We start from the raw sequence: 20,612 nt of genomic DNA, 5'->3' as shown, positions 1-20,612 counted from the left end.
TCATCACAGAACCAGATACCAGCAAAACACTCCAGGTCTCTTTTTGCTGTAGCCTGGAAGGGAGCAGCACCAAGTATGTGATTATTTGTAACAGATCCCCAGCAGTGCATTGCCAAAATAAAGCCATGCACTCTGCAATGCACCAGCAAACAACTCTGTGAGCTCCCAGAGTCCCTGAGGGGCTCACAGCCACCCCAACAGTCATTCCCATCCTGAGAAATTAAATATAACCTGCCTGAATCAAGATCTAAACCTACAGAAGGAATTTCAGAAATCCACTCTGAAATTCAGGGAGATTTTGAATGCTTTGCCTTCTTGAATAATCAGGGCATGCATTTAGACTTTTACATAAAACCAGGTTTTTTTCAATATATTTAGAGGTCTTCAAGTAGAGAGCAATCCCCCATGGCAATTTCTAAAGTATTAAGACCACTGGTGGTGCACATTGAGAAGCAACATGACCACACTAGGGTAATCCTAGGAGGCTGAATATAATAAATAAATACAACAATGTGAGAATAAGATTTTTCAGTTCATGTTCCTACATCCAAAATTCAGTGTCAAGAGGGGCTCAAAGCTTTGTACCTGTAAAACTCCTGCCACTAGTCAGATATCCAACACAGAGCCTAAATTTAGGCTATTATGAAATCTTAAAACTAAAACACTTTTGAGCAGTTGTTTTAAATCTTGGTCATTCCTAAGAAAGCAAGAGGAAAAAAGAGCTGCCAAAACCCCTTTATAAGAGTAATAAATTTGCATTTAAACTTGTGAACAAAATTCTGGAGTCAGAACCCGTTTAGGTTTATTCACTAAGACAGTCCTGAAAAATTGCATACAACCATGCCAGAAAACATTTAATACTGGAGAAAACATTAAAAAAAAATTACTCAAAGCTAGGAAAAAAACCCAGAACACCTGATGTCCTTGACTCCATCACGTTCCTAAATCCTAATGTGGTGTGTTTGCTGGTCTGGAGAAGTTAACTGTGCCTAAAAAACTACTGATGTTCAATTTACACAACTGGTTACCTCTTGTACTGAAGATTAATGACCAGCACTGGCATGTGCTGAGGATCTTCAACACCTGCAGGCTGAGCTCAGGTTCAGCAGCATCACATCCACCCAGTCATGGCTACAACTCAAACACTGAGTGATGGTCATGTCCATGAGGGACTGGCTACTTTTAGGCAGAATGCATTACTCTGCAAAATTTACTATAAAATCTATTTTCATCTAATTTTGACATGGGACTGTGCCAAAGTTGTGGATCTAAAGGGAGAGCTGTTTTTATGTCACAGGTATGCACATTGAGTAATGGGTTTGCTGCAAATGTTCCTGCTCCTGTGATAAATAAATAGGGAGGGGGGGAGGCTGCAGCTGCTTGCCCATAAACATGTTTACTCCACTGGCTGTGGATGACACAGCCCTGAATCCACAGACTGCTCCCTTCATCAGGCAACTCCAGTTTTCCTGTGTGGGCCCTTCACCAAGAGCATTGCACTTCTACTCTGTACTACCTGAGCCCCAAGAAGTGGGGGAAAAAAAAAAAAAAGAAATATTTTGTGAGGTAGAAAGACCCTGCAGGCCCTCCAGTGGGTTGAGCAGAGCTGGCCCACGTGGCTCAGCACTGCAAGGGACCCAAGCTGTGTCAGGTCCCAACCTACCCCAGCTGTTATCAGCAGGGCTGCAGCACTGGGGTTCTGCATGGGGCTTGCTGCTGGGCCAGGACAGCCCTTGGCCAGCTCTGGGAATTCAGGTGCAGGGGGCAGGGCTGGTGCCAGCAGCTCTTTGCCTTGCTCACTGTACCCATGCCCCACACCTACAGGACAGGGCTGCCTCCAGATGGAAAAGCCAAGGCTCCAGCACAGCAAAGTGAGGCAGCCATGAGTGATGGAGTGCCAGTGTGAGAGGAGGTGGGTTTTGGGAGGCAATCCCACTCTAAAGACATTTTACATTACTCAAATAAAACCAAAATATTTCAGCCCATTACAAATGCTGGACAAAGCACATCCCTAACACCTGGAAACATGAGTTGTTTTTATCTTGCTTCCCAAAAAACTCTGCACTGGAGATGAGAGATGCCAAACCACGCAGTTTCATGCTGCTAGGTTGTAGAAACCCAAAATCAACAGTAAAAATTGCTGAGCTGAAGAATCCCTGACTGTCCCACTTGCAGGAGGTCAGCTTTGCAAATACTTTGAAAATACTCTCCCACTATAAAGTGTATTAAAAGTCTGTAATCCTAATCTTCGAGGATCTCTCTGCTATGGAGGTCACATCCCTGGAAGCACTCTCATGGAATTGCAGAGAGATGCCAGCAGTGATATGCTCACAGGACAGACTTTCCTCTGCTGAGGAGACCTAACCTCAGTTCCCAGCAGTGATAGGAAGCAGAGCTGGGAAACACCCAGGAGGAGATAAGGACACAGCCTCTCCCATGGGTTTCCCAGCCCCACACAGAACTCCTCACCACCCTACCCCACTGTGGGAAGGGCAAGCATGAAAACCCCAACACAGGACAGGCAGCTGAGGGCTTTGGCAGATACACGAGGTCAGGGCACTGCATGAGCCAGCAAGAAATGTTGCAGATAGGGATGCTTCAGATTCCAGCTGCCCCTTGGGCACCAGGAGTGGGGCAGGGCTCTCCAAAAACACATTCCTCCCCTGGGAAGCAGCAGCCCCGAGCCCTCTCTGGCTCAGGTAACTGAGCAGTTTCATTGCAAAGCAAGAGCTGCTCTATTCTTCCCAAACAATGTTATCATTCGGCAGCTTTACTCCTGCTTATCTAGCAGCTTGAGCATTATCCAGAATGTGGAAGAACTGGGCTCTGTGGCTGCCTCTCTGCCGGGGGGCTCAGTGGGGAGAAATCCCCTCCCCACCCCCTCTGCCTGTGTCTTTGGAAGGGTTTAGGCAGAACAACCACAGCTCCAGGGCTGAGGATCTCCTCCCAAGGTAGACCCTATATTTTCCCAGCACCCCAAAAGTCACTGGTGCTCACCTCTGAGCCTCCCTAAGGCTCAGCACTTATGGAGCAGAGGGAGCAGGAGCCACAGGACTCACAAGCAGCTGTTCACCTTGCAAACCTTGTGCTAGAGGGAAAAAACCCACTGCCAAATGGCCTGATGCAAGACACAAATAGTCACTTGTTACCCAGACAGACACCTCACTGCAGGTGAGGGAAACCTCAAAAGGTGGAGGCAGCAAACAGGACCTCACCTGCTCAGAACCCAGCTCTGGACCCACCTCAGCTGGTGTCCTTCTGGCAGAAGGGCATGATCCCAGAACCTCTGCCAAGAAGGGCAGGACATGGCCCCTTTGGGCTCAGCTGAGGAATGTGCCACCCAAGAGCAGCAGAAACCAAACCCTAAAGAGCCACCCCCCTGCAGTCCCTCTGCCTCAGGGCCCTGTGCCCCAGGGAGGTCAGGATGTCCCTGCAGGCTCCTCCCGTGCACTGTCACACACAGGGGACAAAGGGCAGCAGGACAGGAAGGCTCTGCTCACCCTGGATGGAGGCAGGAGAGCAAAGCACCCAGAGGTGCCTGGCTGCCCTCAGAGCAGGAGCTGGAGCTGTGCGGCTGCCACAGCCCTCGGCGTGGGTGGCTGCTGGGACCCAGCACCTGCAGCAGCACTGCAGCTTCAGCTGCTGCATCACCAGGGCCCCCAACACCCCCCACGTGCTGCAGCCTCAGCTCCCCAGGGTGCCCATCTGTGCTGTCTGTCTGTCCACCCTCCCCTGCAGCACTGGGCACTGCGATGCAGCCACCAAGCTGTCACCAGCTCCCAGAACCCGGACACAGGCCAGCTGCCACCACCACCACCACCAGGTCTTTGCAGGACCAGGTCAGGTATGCACACACCTCAGCAAACCCTGCCAGGACAGCCAGCAGGAGCTCTTTGAACAACCACAGAGACAGGGAAATTCATAAATTCGTCAGCCAAAGCTCCAGTTCCAGTTTCACTTTGGGGAGCAGCAGTTTTGCATGGGACACAAGGAGTCTTGGTTTCCATAAGCTCTCCAGCTGAGACCTCAGCCTCACAAGAATCTCTCTAACACACCAACCACTGCAAAAAAAACACAACACAACCAACTGGGACAGAAGCTTGAAGAGACACTGTAAAATTGATTAGTCATCAAAATCATCAGACCATAAAAGAAGCTCCCAGCTGTGCTCATCTTTTTTTTGTGTGGATAAATGCAAGAGGCAGGGTTCTATTTAAAATTAATTCTTTTTTTCTGGTTGGTTTTGGTTGGGTTTTTTTCTGTTTACTAGAGCTTGTTACTCTGGTTGACAATTAAGCCCATTATCCAATTCCTTTCTTTTTCACCATTCCACTAGACTTTTTTCATAGCCTTTGAAGAAGGAAAAAAAAAAAGAAAGGTGAATTCCAAAGAGTGCTATTTTAAAATGAAAAATATGAGTTTACAAAGAGCTCAAGAAGGTGTTTGAACCATTCAACCTTCTGTTTTAAGACCCCAGCATGCACAACACAAACAATTCCTTTCACATTGAAAGCAATTTCAAGTCACACTGCTGTGTACAAGCTCCAAGTTAAGCACTGGCCCAAATGTTCTGCCAGACCCTTGGCATAAGTGTAGGAGGGCAATAGAAAACAAAGATTTGAATTTTGGCTAGTGTACTTCTGCAAAATCACTGTCAGCACATATTTTTCAGTTCATACAAAACCCAGCAGAGGAAAATTCAAACAATAACTAACTTGGAGGCGAGAGGTTCAAAAAACTGCAGAAGAAAAGCCCTAATATGGTGCAACTCATGGAATTGTTCAACACTAATCATTAACCTGGGTGCTCACGGTATCCCACTGCAAACCTGGTGCTTTTGGCTTGGTTATAAAACTGACCCACATGTTCTGTGGATGCTTTCACAATACCACCAAGAATCATCCTTTTTAATAGTTAAAATATCCCCTCACTGTAGATGCTTGCCTCACCAGAAGCTGTTTGCTGTAGATACTCACTACAACAGTACCCCAGCTCTAGGCACCACGCAGAGCTGGCTGCAGACAACAGGTTTTTGTGCCTGGGTATCTTGGATTCCAAGAGCAAAAACCTCAGCAAAACCTCAACCAACATCTTTATCCAAGACCTTAAGACCATGTCCCAGTTCTACCTTTGCATTCATCACCCTGAGAAACAGGAATTCATAACCCCACCACAAAAACCTCCCTTTCTCTTTTTTCCGTGCTGAGAAAAAAAAAAAGATATTGAAGGAGGAAAACATGGATTCTCTGAAGAAGGAGCAGCAAGATGCCTGGTCATACTCCCAGGCCAAGCTGTAGTTATATCAGGTTGGGTTTAACTTGTCTGGCCAAGCTCTGGCCATCTCCAACCTCTCTGGGACCCTGTCCCCACACCCCATTACTCTTCTCTAAACACCTCACTGAGAAAGCTCTCACAAATATTTCAGCTGCCACAATACAACGAGCCCTTCTCATTCCCACTGCAGTAATTCTGCCTGGGTGCTAATTTGTAAACTAGGCAAATAAAAGACAAACTTGGGGCTTGAATTTGTTTTATTGCCATTGTTGTGTCCTTTGGGTGGGACAGGCAATGCCAGTGGGACACATTGCTGCTTTCCTCTGGATGTTCAGCCAGCCAGCCTTCAACGTGCACAAAACTCTGGCATTTTCTAGGATGACTGTGTTTATACTGCTGTCCTACAGGAAAAAAATCCACCAACTGCATTTTTGGAGGAAACAGGAGCAAACCACTGGATTAATACCTTGTGGCCAGCGACACCAAATAGCACCACATAGATTTAGGGCACACAGTGGTGGTTCCAATGCACAGACACCCTTCTCCAGACCCCAAAGCCTCCCTGGTCCCTTTATCCAACACCACTATCATCAAGAACCTTTAACAAGCACCAACAATCCCATAAATCTGCTTTTTATGGCACGGCAGAAGCCTAATTACATGATTAAATTCTGTCAAAAATTAAAGCCCACACATTTGCTCTAAAATTGCAATTAGCTCTTTCAGGTACCAAATAAAAGCAATGCTAACATTTCAAAGACATGTTGGCAACACAGCTGAACTAAATTACATTACTGACCCTAAACAAATTGAGGGCATTACTTTGAGTCTCTTTCCTTTATTTTCTGTGTCTGCAAGTGTTATAAACACAGGCACTGTAATCCCTCTCAGTTGTGACCACACGAGCCCTGAGCATTAACAAGCTAAGCAGCTCACCTATTAACTCCATATCACACATTCTTATTCTACTGGAATCTTCTGCTCTTTTCTCCAGCATAATACTTTGCTGGGCCTCATTACAGAGGTGCAGAAACGTTTTGCTATGAACCCTTTTATTTCTGTGACACCACCTTTAATGAAGATTGAGTTTTTAAATACACATCACTTAATTTTTACAAAAACAAGCTCTGTAAATGAAACACACTCTGTGTGTAAGATGGCACATAAGATATGCACTATGTATAGATATATCTGTATAAGATAAGCACTATGATGGGAGGAGACAGCTAAATTAAGCTAGTTAACGATTTTCATAAGAGGAGCAACATTTTAGCAAAATGTAACATTGCATATTAGAAGTGAGGGAAGGCTTGTGGCTATTACACTTCCTAGCAGTTCTCTAGAAGTGCCCAGGGAGAAGTTTGTCACACCTGGGGAACAGGAATGATACAGCAAATGATACAGCAAAAATATGGTCATGTGGAAAAACAACACAGCAGGTACCCAAGAAGAGAGCAGGAACCCCAAGAAGATGGAGCTCAGGTGGGATACCATCCTTGCCTTGCTTTTCCAGCTCACCACTAGCACTCTGTGACCACCAAGAGCAAACCTCAAACCCCAACTGACTGCCCAGGCTCTTGTCCTAAATATGGATTTGTGCCTACAAAAAGGGAAAAAGCACCTGAGAGGTTCTAAAGACCCTTTTTTTTTTTTAATGACCTAAGTTATCTTTTACAGCTTAACAAGGTAATATTATCATTAGATACTGTATTTTTAATTATATGCATATATGGAACAAAGGGATGAACCCAGATCAGGGCAAGCTTATGTGGCAGCAGCCCTTTACATACCTGATCCAAGCCTCTTCCAAAACACCTGCATTAAGGAATGTTCTTGAATGACATGGGAAAATGGGCTCAATAGCTAAAATGGGCTCCTCTGAGCATTTGGGCTAAAAGGCCTTTCATCTCCCTCTCCTCCTACAGTCAGAGCTAATACCAAATGCATGGAGCAAAAAAACCACCGAGCTGAGGATGTAAGGGCTGGGGTGGGCCCAGGCTGCAGGGAATAACCTGCATCCTCCAGAATAACATCCTCCAGCCTCAGTGTCCCCAGGCACCTCAGCCCAGCCCTGGGGGTGGCCGTGGGACCCAGCATGCTGCACAGTGCTCCAGAGGTGGACAGAGCCTGCCTGGGATGACTAGGCACTTGGGGGAGGGGGAGTAATGAAAAAAAAAAATTAAAGAAACCAAAATCAGCAAAAAAAAAACCCAAACCAAACCAAAGCCAGAGATGGCTTTGTGCCTGGTGTGGCTAAAGAGCTGCATTCTGGCGACTTTTGAGCTTGCTCAGTGCTGCTGACAGGAGGAAAAGGCGCCAGCAGCAGGGAGCAGCCATGTTCCCCAGCAGGCTGGGGGAGGAAGGCTCCCTCGGGGAATTCGTACTCACCTGGCGGTTTCATGTAATATTGCTCAATATCGGACATGTCCGTGTGCAGCGCACAATCGAGATAGTGCAGGATAACTTTTCTACTGAAGTAGTACCTCATGCCCATCAGAAAGATGGGCAAACAGCAGGTCAGCAGGAAGGACTTGGTCACAACAAAGCACATTACTATGGAGATAAGGAAGAGAAATAAACGACACCTGTCAGAAAAGAGAATTTAGTGTTGATTTCGGAATACAAACTCATTATAAAAATAAATCAATAAAACAAGCACAGTCAAAATTTACATTTGCAGTACACACACAGTTCACGCTCTCGAGATTATCGTGTTAAGGGACGGCGTATCGCGACGAGACAACCCGGAGAAGTTTATGAGGTCCTGAAGGAGCCGGTGGGGAGGATGCCGCCGCGCCAGGGCCCACCGAGCCCCTCCGGAGCGGGGCCGTGCGGACCCCGAGAGCCCCGCACGCCCCCGGCCCCCTTTGCTGTCCCCGGCGAGGCCGGAACGCGGCCGGGTGGAGGAGCCGCGCTGCGGGCACCGCTCCGCAGCCATGTGTTCGCCACTGCGGCAGTGCTATTTCCATCAGCACCGACTCCCCGGGCAGCCACCCTGCCCCTTCCCATCCTGGGGGGCTTCTGCGGGTGCCTCTGAGCCGGCGGCTCTCTCGGCACGGCCCAGAGCCACCGGCTGCGTCCCCCAGCTCCCCGACGCCTGCCGGGGGTCCCTCTCAGCGTGGGATCCCGTCCGCCCCGGTGTCTGGGACACGGGGTGCGACCAGCCTGCAGCCGCCGGGGGCAGGAGACCACCCCAAAGCCCTCTCGGGGCGGGGGGCGCGCGTTATTAATTATTGGCACGGCTAGGGGACACCTTGCAAGCGCTATTTTTAACTCAGGGAGGTGAGGTGACCCCGCGGCTCGGAGCGGCTGCAGGGGGACCCCCTCCCCACGCCGGGGGGGAATGGGGGCCTCTCACCGGCGGGCCCGGCTGTCTCCAGGCAACGCCGGCACGCCGTGCCCCCCCTCGCCGGGCTGCGCGGGGGCGGCCGGTGCGCGGTGCGCTCCGCTCCCCTCCGCGCACCCCCGAGCCCTGCAATAACCACAATGACTGATCTGCCCTCACCCCCGCCGCGACCTCCCCTTCACGGCTGCCCGCCCTTCCACCGGCGAGGGTCGCGCATCCCCGGCGGCGCCAGGCTTCCCCTCCCAGCCCGCCTGGCCCCGCCGCAGCGCTGCGGCTCCGCGGCCGCCCCGCACGATGCTGCGGCGCTCCCCGGCCGCACCGCGCCCGCGGGTCCCGCCGCCTCCCGCCTCTCCGACCATTTTGTGAAGACCCACAGCGGCGAATAAACCCGGCGCCCCCCCTCCCCAAAAGGGAGCGGATACTCACCCGCCAGCAGCCCGTAGAGCAGCTGAGTGAGGGGCTGCTGCTTCAGCCCCCTGAACGCCGTGTTGGGGATTCGCTCCATGATCCCCTCGTAAAAGATGCGGCGCACCACCTCCTGTTCAGAGGGGTGGAATTCGCGGATATAGACATTGTCGCGCCTGGGGTCTTCTTTTGGTGGGGTGAGGGGAGGTGGGGGTGAGGGAGGGGAGCCCGCCAAAGAGGGCCACATCTGGGAGGAGGAAACAATGATCGTGTCTTTTTTGGATCCCGGGATTGATTCATGATCTTCCGCCACAATCTTGGTCTCACAAACCATCTTGGGAGACAGACAATGCATGCAAACCGGCCGCGGGGAGGGGGCAAGGAGAAAAACGGGAGGGGAGGTGTCAGAAAATTAACAAAAAAATAAGATTAAAAAAAAAAAAAAAAAGGAAAAAGGGGAGGGGGAAGGAGCGGGGCGCGGAGCCGGCACGGAGACCCGCGGGCAGCGGGGCGCAGAGCAGCGCGGCCGGGCGGGACGAGAGGAAGGAGCCCCGCTGCATTTTGGAGAGGCATTTATAGGGCGGGGGGGCCGCGGGTCCCCGGGGTCCTAGAGCCCCCCGCATTGGCTGCGCGGGGTCGCCATGTGATCGGGGGGGCGGGACACCTCCCCCTTGCCCCCCCCCCATCCCTGCACCGCCCCTTGCAAATTACTACGGCGCGGGGTTGCGCGGAGAGACGGGGGCCGCGCATCCCTGCCCGCATGCATCGGTGCACGAGAAGAGGGTTATTAATTTATTTTTTATGTGTCTGTTTGTCTGCTGCGAACGCACTGTGCACTCAGCAGATTTCTGGAGTAGTCCCTGCGGGTGCGCGGAGCTACGCAAGGCGCTGCGGGAGGAGCGCGGAGCCGCGGGGAGGGAGGGTCGGCCGGCAGGGCTCCGCACCGCGTCCCCGCGGGCTGCGGCGCGGCTGCTCCGCCGTGAGCCCTTCCCCGCGGCGGCGCGTCTGTGCGCGGCCCCGGCGCGGAGCGCGCCCCCGCTCCGCCATCCCGCCCGGAACGCTCTGCGGGGGCGGAACGGCCCGGGGGGTGCAGCCAAGTAAATCCCCCTCTCCATCCCTCAGCGCCCCCCGGTCAGTAACTTTTCCTGCCGTGCCCACGCCACTACGCGGTGCGGAGAGCGCTGCCGGCCCAGCCGCCTCCGCGCCCCTCCGCGGGGCGGTGAGAAGAGATGGAGGGGGAGGGGGATGCGCAGGGAGGAGGACGGGCTCCTCCTCTTCGCAGGACCCGAAAAGCTTCGGCCTCTCCCGGTTGGAACCGGCCGGCATCTGCCCGAGGCATGCGCCGTGCGCGGCCGGTGCAGGGACGGGGTGGGCGGGGGATGCTGGGCGGGGAGGCGGGAGGCCCCGGACCCCCCCGGTCCCGTGAGGTGCATCCCCCGAGAGCTCCGTCTGCGCCTCCCCCTGCCCGGTGACAGCCCCCAGCCGTAGCAGCTGTGCCTCTCCTCAAACTTCACCTGTGCATCCCCCTGGGACTTGCAACTCCTGCGAGCCTCAGCCATGCCTTCACCTTCAGGGTGCACCCGTACACCCCACCAAAGTTTCATCTGTGCCTCTTGCTCCGGTAAGGTGCTCCTGTGCACCCCCCGTGCAGTTAACATCCCTGTGTCCCCTTGCCAGGTGCACATGTCCCTGTGAGATGCACCCGTGCACCCTCCCTGCAAGTTTTGTCCCTGCATGTCCTGGGAGATGCACTCTGCCGTCAGGGAGTGCGGCTGTGTCACTGGAACTCTGCGGGATTTGCCTTCCTGGAGCTCACAGGCTTTGGTCCTCAGGAAGATGCGGTGACTGGATCTTGGCTTCAAGCTAAAGATTTATTTCACTGTGATGATTTCATAGTGGTTTCACTGCTTCACTTTTCTATTAAAAATAGTTCAGGAGTATGAGAGGAGGGAGGGAGGGAGGAAGGTTTAGATAAGGACTTGGAAGCCTTCCCACCCCGAGGAGTGGTGCCAGCACCCCACAGGCTTGCACTGCACTGGGCATCCCTGGTGAGAAGCTGCTCCTCGGGTGGCTGTGGGACCTGCTCGTGGCCAGGCACAGCAGAGCTGCCAGGCTGCTTGGGCACCTGCAGAGCTCCCCTTTCTAACCAGCATCACCTGCAACTGCAGCCAGAGAGACCCCCAGCTCCCAAAGCCTCTGCACTGGAGATCAAAACACAAGGTTATAAAAGACATCGTGGTACAGGTACAATAGTGGATGAGTTGGCCAAAAGAGCATCTCCTGCTCTAAAGTGGAGCCTCCCCTGGGAGGGAGATCACCCCAATGAGGAGAGACAAGGCACATGGCACCCCTGCATCCCCCCTCACATCTCCTCTCAGCAAGGAAGGAGCAGTTGGACTCCTGCACTTGGGAGATACCTGGCAGCCCCAAACTCACCAACACAAAGAGTCCGTGGATGGGGGAAAAAAGCTGAAAAATTAGGGCAGTGTTTGCCTTTGAATTCTGAAAGCTTTGGGCCAAAGATAGGAGGTTGCTGTTTCAGAAATATAATTAAGATAATGTTTAGTTCCCATATGCCTGGGTTAAGCAGGCATTTATTTTTGTTTCATCCTTTCTAGTCAGATGTATTCTTTATTTATGAAATTACTACAGTAATAATAACAACTCATTCCTTAAAAAAAAAAAATAAAAACAACCTACTGCAGTTATGTAACAGTCAAAGGAGCTCCCAGTTCTGGGCTGTGGACCTGAGTGTTTGCAGATGAGTAATCTTAAGAAAAGTACTAAATACTTGTTTACTATTTATGCTGCCACATTTGAGCATCTTATGAGCAGTAATGAATATCTCGTGTTCCCCCTGAGATAAGGGGGTTTCATCCTTGGCCACAGCAAGGGAACTGAGGCACAGAGGGATGCAGTGATTTGTGCACCATCATGCAGTGACTCAAAGAAGGCACAAAGCACTGGACCAAATTTCCTGAGCCTTTCCTCACTGTATGAATGCCAAACTTCGCCTTTATTATTGCAAAGCCAGGATTCAGCTTTCTCTGTAAATAGGGGTGAAGGGGAGGTTCTGGGGGTGCTGCACAATGGGGAGGAGGGAAGGAGGAGCTGAAAGCTGTGACTGACTGAAGCAAATGTCAGTGAAAATTAAGGGCCTCTCTGAAATCCATTGCAAAAGCCAGTCAGGTTCACAGACGGCAGATTTGGGTCCCTGGAATGAAAAGGATATTGTTAACAGCAGCTTGCTGGCAAGGCAATTGCTCTGCCAGGAGCTTTTAGTCTTTAAGAACACAGTTGTCATCCCAAGTCACTGAGGATTTTACTCTTGAGTTTACTTCTGCTCCTTCAGGACCTGAGGGTAAATCTCCCACATGCCATGACCGACTGCTGAACCTCACGGATAGAACTAATTTAATTAAGATGGACAGTTTAAAGTTTGAGTGTCGTGCCAGTGCTCTCAGCAGCTCTCACTGCTCAGTGTAAAACAGGAGATTGTACAGATGTTTGATCCATTGGTACATTGGGGAAAAAACCTGGGATAATGAGGGCAGGCTGTGTGACTCTGGGGGCTGAGGAGGTTTGAGTATTTCAGTAAGAAACATGCTTTGCCTTCAGCAGGTCTGCTTTAGGCTTACTTTGCTTTGGATTAGCACATCAAACCAGTAAGCCTTGGAAATGCCATTATTTATCCTTCCCAAATCAGCATCTCTCATCTTGGGTCAAGGGGAGTCACTCCCTCCCATGAGCCCTAGGAAACACCCAGCAAATGTAGAACAGAATTACCAATTCCCCTGCTGACAAGATCATGCCCTGCTCTTTGTCTGAAATTTTGTGTTTTCTGTGCAACCCTGGTCTTTGCATGACTTGAAACATCTTCCAGCCAGATTTTACTGTAACTCCTGAAGCAGTGAGATCAGTGTGATTGCAGATCAGGGAAACAATTCAGGAAGAATTTTTGCTCTCCCAAAGCACCTATACCTAAGGAGTGGGGAACACCAAGGCAAACCTCTGTGACCCACTGCTCAGTGTCTGCTGGAAAAGGAGAGGCCCCGCTGCCTCTTCTGCAAAAGCTGCAAGCAGCCACAATCCTTTGCTCATTAGGGGCTGTATCTATCAACCTCAGCAATTAACTGGTTGACAGCAAAAGCTGCCCCAGGTTATATTAATGCAGTGATTCTGGAACAGCTCATCCCAGCAGGATGAGGCTGTCTATCAGGGATGGCTCCCACCCTGTCCTTTGCAATGTCTCTATCAGTGAGCAGGGGAGAAGATATTCAGGTTTAAAGATCTTCTTAACTGCCTCCAGGTACTCCTTTACCCTGGACCTTGGTAATTTCAGCTGTTTTTTCTATGCTTGACCCAAGATGCCCAGAGCAGGCTGAGCACCCCAGCACCTCTGGCTGTTTGGTCACAGCAAACTCCCACCCTTCTGCTTTGCTGGGCTGGGGGAAAAGTAAAAGCCTCTTTGTTGACTGCAGATGCGCATATGAATGTGAGGCATTTGCCTAATAAATATCTTCCCAAAGGGGGATTAATTAGCATCCCAAGGTTTCTCTTTGCACTCCCTCTGACTGCAGCAGCTCTGCAGCACCTTCTCTTAGGGACGCTGGTTTCCTGCTGAGAGCGTTTTGCTGGCCCCTTTCCTGCTGCACAGACCCCCAGGGCTGAGGATTCACAAATCTCCTGCTCAGGAGCCAACACTGGCGGCAGCTCCTTTGCTGTGAGTGTCTGGCAGTAACCACACACACATCCTGGTTTCCCCAGTCCTGCCATTCACTGTGACCCATCACAGCAGTGATGAAGGCTCCCTCCTTCCCTGCATGTCTGGGTGCTGTGAATAAGTCACTATAAAACCTGACATGCTGAATTATTTCCAATTGGTAAAAATCCATGAATTGGTAACCAGGGCCAGAGGTGGGATCTGCTGACACACACAGATCTCTGCTGGTGTTGGAGCTGGCTGACTTTTGGTTTGGGCACAGCAAAATAGGAAAACAGGTTCCTTTGGAGTCATGGAGCCCCACAACCCAATGTGGATCTCAAATAGATCGAATGAATCATGTGCTAAAAGCAGTTGAGTTTATATATAAAAGAGAGTTAAGGGTGACTAGCTTAGCTGTGTAAGTCTCCCTGGGGGATCTCTGAAGATTAATCTCTTCCTACAAATTTTTTGGGCTGAAAGAATTTTGTGGGTTGTGAATTAAATACGAATGTTTCCCAAACAGTGTGCACGCCCACGGCTGGCTTTATCCTCTGTCGAATGGGGATTTTGGAACTTGCATGTACATTTAATGTACAATAACATCTATGGTGAAGAAAACCCCTTCTAGATCAAAGCAACATTCAAATCTGAGCCATGTAGCAATTACTTGGAGATTTATCTAAAGCATCTCAGTGCAGCCATCAAGAATACTTTCCAACAAAGAAGTGTTCAAGCTCAGAGAGAATGGGGCTCTGAGCAACCTGGTCTAGTGGAAGGTGTCCTTTCCCCTGGCAGGGGATTGGAACTGCATGGTCTTTAGAGTCCTTTCCAATCCAAACCATTCCATGATTCTGTAGAGATTTTAAGCATTTTAATATAAGGAGTAGTATTTTCTGACACTGGATATGAAGCCCCAAGGAGACAACATATCTTTCTTCCTTATTATATTTTGCTGCAAGCTTAGATTTTTTTTTAAAAATGAAGGTTGGGTTTTCCCCCAAACATTACCAGAAACTTTCACTTCAATTAGCTGTAGGAGACAGAGCTGTGCAAGCAGACCAAGCTCTGTGATGAATGGGGGAGGCTGTCCAGGGGCTGTGTTGGGAGCATGAGGCCCTGAAGGAAGGGACAGGACAATGTGTGTCCTGAGAAAAGCTGAGAGCACGAGAGCCCTTATGCACGTGGGAACAGCACAGGTGGTGTGAGCCAGGAAATGCTCTTTTCTTGGGGTTTTCAGTGCAGGACTTTGCACCTTCTCTGTAAATTAGCAGCACCACTTTGGAAAATCACCTTTCCTCCACAGTCAGTTCCTTCTTTTGCTGTAAATAACCTCCAGCCACCTGAATTTTGGCTACCTGCTTGGGTCAGCAGGGTAGCATTATTACAAAATCTGCTGTATCATGAGCTACTCTGTCAATGTGTATCCATCTTTGCTAAGGAAGAAGGGGAGAACGTGAGGTTATTGACTGTACTTTTGACCAACAGCTATTTTGCTGGTGTTTTAAACAATGATTGTTTTAACTAATGATCACCAAAGCACAGCTGTAGCTTTATGATTGGACTTGGATGAGGAGCATCCTATTTACTCTCCACATGGCAGACACTGCAGCAGCCTGACAGCAGGCAGGGGGGAAGGAGTTTGAAAAGGACCAAGGGGAGGCTAAAAGGAAAACAGGAAGAAAATTGGAGCAGAGAAGGCATGAGGATATTCTGTAGCAAGGACAGGAAAATTAGATTTGAAACTAACCACAGGTAGAAAAACCTCAAAATACTACTACTAAATGCCCTGGTTCAAGATGAGCTCTGCAATGATAAGGCAGGAAAAGATGTGGCAAGGTTACTTGAAGTTTTTCTGGCAACATTTGAGAGTCAGTTCTGCTGCTGAGCAAAGGAAAGTCACATTTTCAGCTTGGCCTGCAAGGCTGCCCTGTAACTGCTTGCAAGGTCCAGCAAATGCCCCAGCAGTGTGTGTGTAGCCTCAGGGGAGGCAATATAGATCATCCCCTATATGGGTTGGGCTCATGTCAGAGCTGACTTTACACTGGTTTCTCCAGCACTTGATCCAGGCTGGCATTTTCCTTTCCTTTCATAATGCCTTTCAGCAAGGAACTGAGGCAAATTTTCAGGTATTTCCAGTTTTCCTGCTCAGTGATGCCCCCAAGCCACACTGCTGCAAGACAAGGACCACAGATCCCCTTCCCTCTGTACGTGGGGTAGGGGGACACTCACCCCACGTGACACAGGGACCTGGAGAAGCAACACCTATCACAGAGAGAGGCATCTGACTGATCCTCCCTTCTCTGTCTGGGGAAGAACTCAAGTTCTTAAAACCACACTTCCTACAGCTGCCTGGAGCTTGGTGCTCTTCTCTACAGAGATCCAGGAGTCCAGCATCCTCCTCAGGGACAGTTTGAGCATGGGGACAGGTGTTGGGCATCATCAGTTAGGGTCCACAAAGAGGTTTTGGGGAAGCCCTGGGCAAACTCTGAGCTGGCCACAGGCAGCAGGGATCACATGTGCCCCTGCAAAGGGCATTCTGGACATCTGCTCAAGGAAGGTTCCACCCCAAATTCACTGTTGGGGCAGGAGAATAGACCTGCTGGAGGAGGACACAGCCATACATCTGTTTCACACACTGGTTTCCAATGTTAGATGCAGACCTGCCCAGAGAACCAGGAGTCCCCATTTTCCTTGTGTAGATGAAGCTAGAGCAGCTTCAGCCTAGGCTCTCCTGAGAAGTCCAGTTTGGTTTTCTGTGTGTTCTGCTCTGATTTTGCTGCAGTGGGGATGTTTTGATCCTTGTGTGCTCTATTTCCTTTAAAACTGAAGTCCTAAAAGCTTGTGAAGTTTGAAAGATCTGGTGGCATTTTCATTGTGGTGAGGTTGTTATGTTGAATGCACTGGGCAAATTCAAAAAATACAGTGCCTTCCCATGGCACCACAGCCCAGAGCCATGAGCACAGCCTGGCACCCTGCAGAGGCCAGGGCAGGGAAGATGCCATCCTGCCATTGTGGGTGAATAAAACTGGGCTCAAACACAGCCCAAGTGAGCCAGCCCTGAGTCACCTGTGATCCTGCATCCTCAGTGTGGGCGCTGAGCTGCTCCCTCTGTGTCAGACAGCTGCTCTGCCTGTCTGTTTGTCCAGCTGGGAAAGTGGGTGAGCACCTTCCTAGAATGAAACCACTGTGCAAACACACACTCATGCCATTATCCTGAAGCTCACAAATGAATTTGAACTTGACTAAAAACAAAATCAGGGCAATAGATGCAGCGGGGGCCAGGGAAGCAATGATGGATACAGGCAAGAGGTGCAGGGCTGGAGCTGCAGGGGCTGGATGACAGCAGCTGTCTTCAGAAAATAGCAGCCTGTGACCCTGGAAAAAAAGGAGCATTGCTGTGAGAATACCAAAATCACCCAGTCAATGGCACCAGCCAGGGAAAGAAAGGTTTTCTTGTCCCGAAGGTAGAGAGCTTCGTGCTGGTCTGGCCCGAGGATGAATTCACTCCGAACTCGGGAAAGGTGCAAGTTCCTTGGGAAACAGAGAACCGGTGCAGCTTCAGCTGCCCGAAGTGCCTCCTGCGTGGAGAGCAGCCAGACGAGCTAATCTCCCCACGTTCGAGTTCTGCTCTTGGATTTTTGCCCCACCGTGGAGCCAGAGGGAGCCCAAGGCTGCCCTGGGACGCTTGGATGGAGCGGAGCCGCCCCGGGGGACGGGGCTGGCCCGGGGGCTGCGCGCACTGTGCGGGCCGGGCTGAGGAACAGCGAGCGGGGCTCATCCCGCGCTCTGCGGGGAACAGGAGACAGCGAATGCACGCAGACCTCCAGTGGCCCTCCCGAGTACTACACGGCACTGTCACTGTCACTGGCACTGTCACTGTCACTGTCACCGCCACCCCAGGGACGGGGACCTCGCCTGAGGCGCCTCTTCCCCCGCCCCTGCAAGTGAGTGAACAAGAGCTCATGTGCACAGTGAGGGGTCCTTAGGAAAGCAAAGGGACATGGGAGAGCCACTCCTGTCCTCCCTGCTTCAGTGGATGGAACAACCTTACGGTCTCACCCTTCCATGGGGCTGATTTTGCAATAAACCATCTTCAATCACCTCATCTGTATCCCGAGCAAGTGGCCAGTGCCTCAGGGTTAAATAAATCAGGTTGGCTGAGGCTGCAGGCTGTGCCTCGGGTCTCAGGGAGAAGACAGGACAGTGCCTGTGCAGTGGAGCACTGTGTGACACTGCCCCATGGCAGCCCTGGCTCCATCTCACTTCTGAGGCCCAAAGCCTGCAGCTTCTCTAGGAGAGTGCTCTCAGGGAGGGTGCACTCAGGGACAGGCCCCTGGAATTGCAGATAAACCTGCCCAGTCCTAATGTGGCTCTGGGACCTGGCATGGGCTCAGCTCCTTACAGCCCCTGCTGCTCCTTGGAAACACCTGAGAGCAGGTGAGACAGTCAGGGATTTAATTTCCCATACTTGACCATATGGGAACAACCAGGGACCAGGGCTTGGGAATGCTCAGTGGGAAGCACTGAAAGTCCAGAAAAGGTCTGCCCTAAGGATCTTTACAATGCATCACTGGGACAAGCACCACGCATAACCTCCCACCCATAGGAACGGGTGCAGCACAGAAACTGTGCCTCCAGGCTTCCTTCCCTCCCTCCCCTTTACTCCCTCCTTCTTTGAGATGCAGAGGGGCTTTCCCATGGATATTCTCCCTCCTGGTGTTCTCATCCAGACAGGCACAAGGCTTGAACTCATCAGCTTCATGTGATTTCATCAAAGCCCTTCTAACAACCACCACTTCTTCATGTGCCTCTATTGTAAACACCTCCATAAGAGTGGTTACTCATTTACAAGGTAGTGCTCTACGTGCCAGTCTGCTGCTCCTGCGAGGAAAAAAAGTAGCAGTACAAACCCCTAGGGTTTGGTGATGATTTCCTGGGTTTAACAATGACCAAGGAATTAGCTTTGAGGCTTTTTTCTTCTGTGATCCCTTTGCACCACATGGCTGGTTTTACTTCACCTAATTTCTTAGCCCCAGTCTCCTCCATGGCTTTTTCTGATTTTCCTGATGTCCATCACCTTCCCATCATGCCCTCTGCAAGAGACAGAATCATCTCAAAATTCAGGACAAATTATTCAGATACCAATGAGGTATCTTGAGTGGCTACAACAAACAGGTTTTATAAGGGAAAATCAAGAGCTGTGCTGAACACAAAAGGGAAGATCAGAGGGTTTGACTTCAAGGCTTAGTGTCTAATTTCAGCATGTCCAAGTGAGGACTGAAGCTTGGTAAGAAAAACCTCCTTCCTTGCTGTCCCCCATCCACCTGCTGGTGCTCCCTGGGGAGTGCTGCTGACTGCTTCAAAATTCAATTTCTGCCCTGGCAGTGGCATGTTGGGCCTGGCAGTAATTGCTTTGTCAGACAACTCTCTGCTCATCACTGCCTGCATGCTGGGGGGCCAGAGCAGCTGGGATGTGGTGCTGGGATAGTGCCATAAGTCACAGGGCTGCAAGAAGCCCTATGCCTTTGGGTCAGCATGCCCTGCACTCAGCCGTGCACTCACTCCACGTGTGGCACACCAAGGCTCAGTGCCTTGTGGTTGCTGAGGATTAGAGCCTTGAATCAGCAGCACTGAGTGAACAGCCTTCCTCATCCCATCCCATCCCATCCCATCCCATCCCATCCCATCCCATCCCATCCCATCCCACTCCACCTCGTCCCTGCTGTATCCTCCTGCTGTACTCTGGGGTGCCCCTACCTGGTGGGAAAACTTTTGAGTGTCCACAAGTTCCCTTGCTGCTGCTCACCCTCTGCTGTTCCCTGACTACCCCGTGCTATTTCCAGTACATCTCCAGAAAATAGCTCACTCCCCCCGACACCACTGGCTCTCTACAGCAGGGAGCGAACTCAGCAATTTACCAGAGGGATTCTGATTCTTATTTTAGACTCCTATTTTAGCCTTCTTTTTCTTTCTAAATTTGTGAACTTAATCCTTTTTTTACAGCTCTGGGAGCGAGGTGCAGCATCGCAGGGCCCCCAGAAAGACTTACTGGCTTCTCAGCCTCACTCCCTGCAACCTGCTTTCCTCACCTTGCCCCCATGAGCCCCGTGTAATTTGGACAATAAAAGATGCTCTGAGCTAAGCAGCTGCTTTTTATGACTATTATTATTTTTAAATTTGCAAACATCACCATCTCTTCAACTATAGCAGAGAAGGTGAAATGGAAAATGTGGGGTTTGGGTATGCCTCATCCAGGATGGCAGCAGTATTGCCTGGGACTGAAAACTTGAGTCCTAATGTAAGTTAATATTGTGGGTGATATCTGTTACCTTGCAATCTGCTCCATCTCTGTATCCCTCCTTGCAAAGAGTCCTTCTCAAGACCATGCTTTGCCATGGGATCTGCCTTGTATCTGCCATGTGCAGAAACCTGGTCTCCAGAAAATCTGTGTGCAACATCTGTGGGTCATCTCAGTTTCAGTGGCTGGGAAGAGGGTGATTTGCTGTGGTCATGTGAGTCTCTTTTCAGTTGTTTTAGCACATCAACACGCTGGTACAACTGGCCCAGATGACATCTGTTATTTCTGCAATGCCAGCTATGTATCATCTTGACTCATTTTCTATTAAATCCAGCTGTTCTGGCTGATATGCTATTGACCTTTTCAGCTGGTTCAGCCCTTGGCTACTGGATGCCACTTTGAAACAGGCTCAGTGCTTACAGCTATTCTGCTGGGGTGAGGATGGATTTCATCCACCTGTTTTGAGTGTGAGCACCTTGAAAGATCAGCTGGCCTTTGCTATCAGCACAAGGTCACTGCCATACCTGCAGGCTTCAGGAAGCATCCATAAATCAGTCTAGCCCTGAAGTTTTAGTAAATTGTGT

General features: G+C 50.7%; 1 protein-coding gene across 1 annotated transcript in view; it reads right to left on the bottom strand.

Moving 5' to 3' along the window:
• Positions 1-9,670, bottom strand: part of NAT8L (N-acetyltransferase 8 like) — a 33,034-nt gene extending 23,364 nt beyond the window's left edge. Inside the window, exons 1-2 of the mRNA XM_071447177.1 lie at positions 9,047-9,670; positions 7,663-7,827 (exon numbers count right to left, since the gene is read on the bottom strand). Of these exons, the coding sequence (XP_071303278.1) occupies positions 7,663-7,827; positions 9,047-9,380 (499 nt within the window). The 5' untranslated portion in view covers positions 9,381-9,670. The remainder of the gene's footprint in view (positions 1-7,662; positions 7,828-9,046) is intronic.
• Between the last annotated feature and the right edge of the window lie 10,942 nt (positions 9,671-20,612).

Source organism: Agelaius tricolor, unplaced genomic scaffold (assembly GCF_023055355.1).
Source record: "Agelaius tricolor isolate 1412-34295 unplaced genomic scaffold, bAgeTri1.0.p SCAF_24, whole genome shotgun sequence".
Taxonomy (NCBI): domain Eukaryota; kingdom Metazoa; phylum Chordata; class Aves; order Passeriformes; family Icteridae; genus Agelaius; species Agelaius tricolor.
Note: the sequence above shows the minus strand (reverse complement) of the source record. Positions and strands in the feature narration are given on the sequence as shown.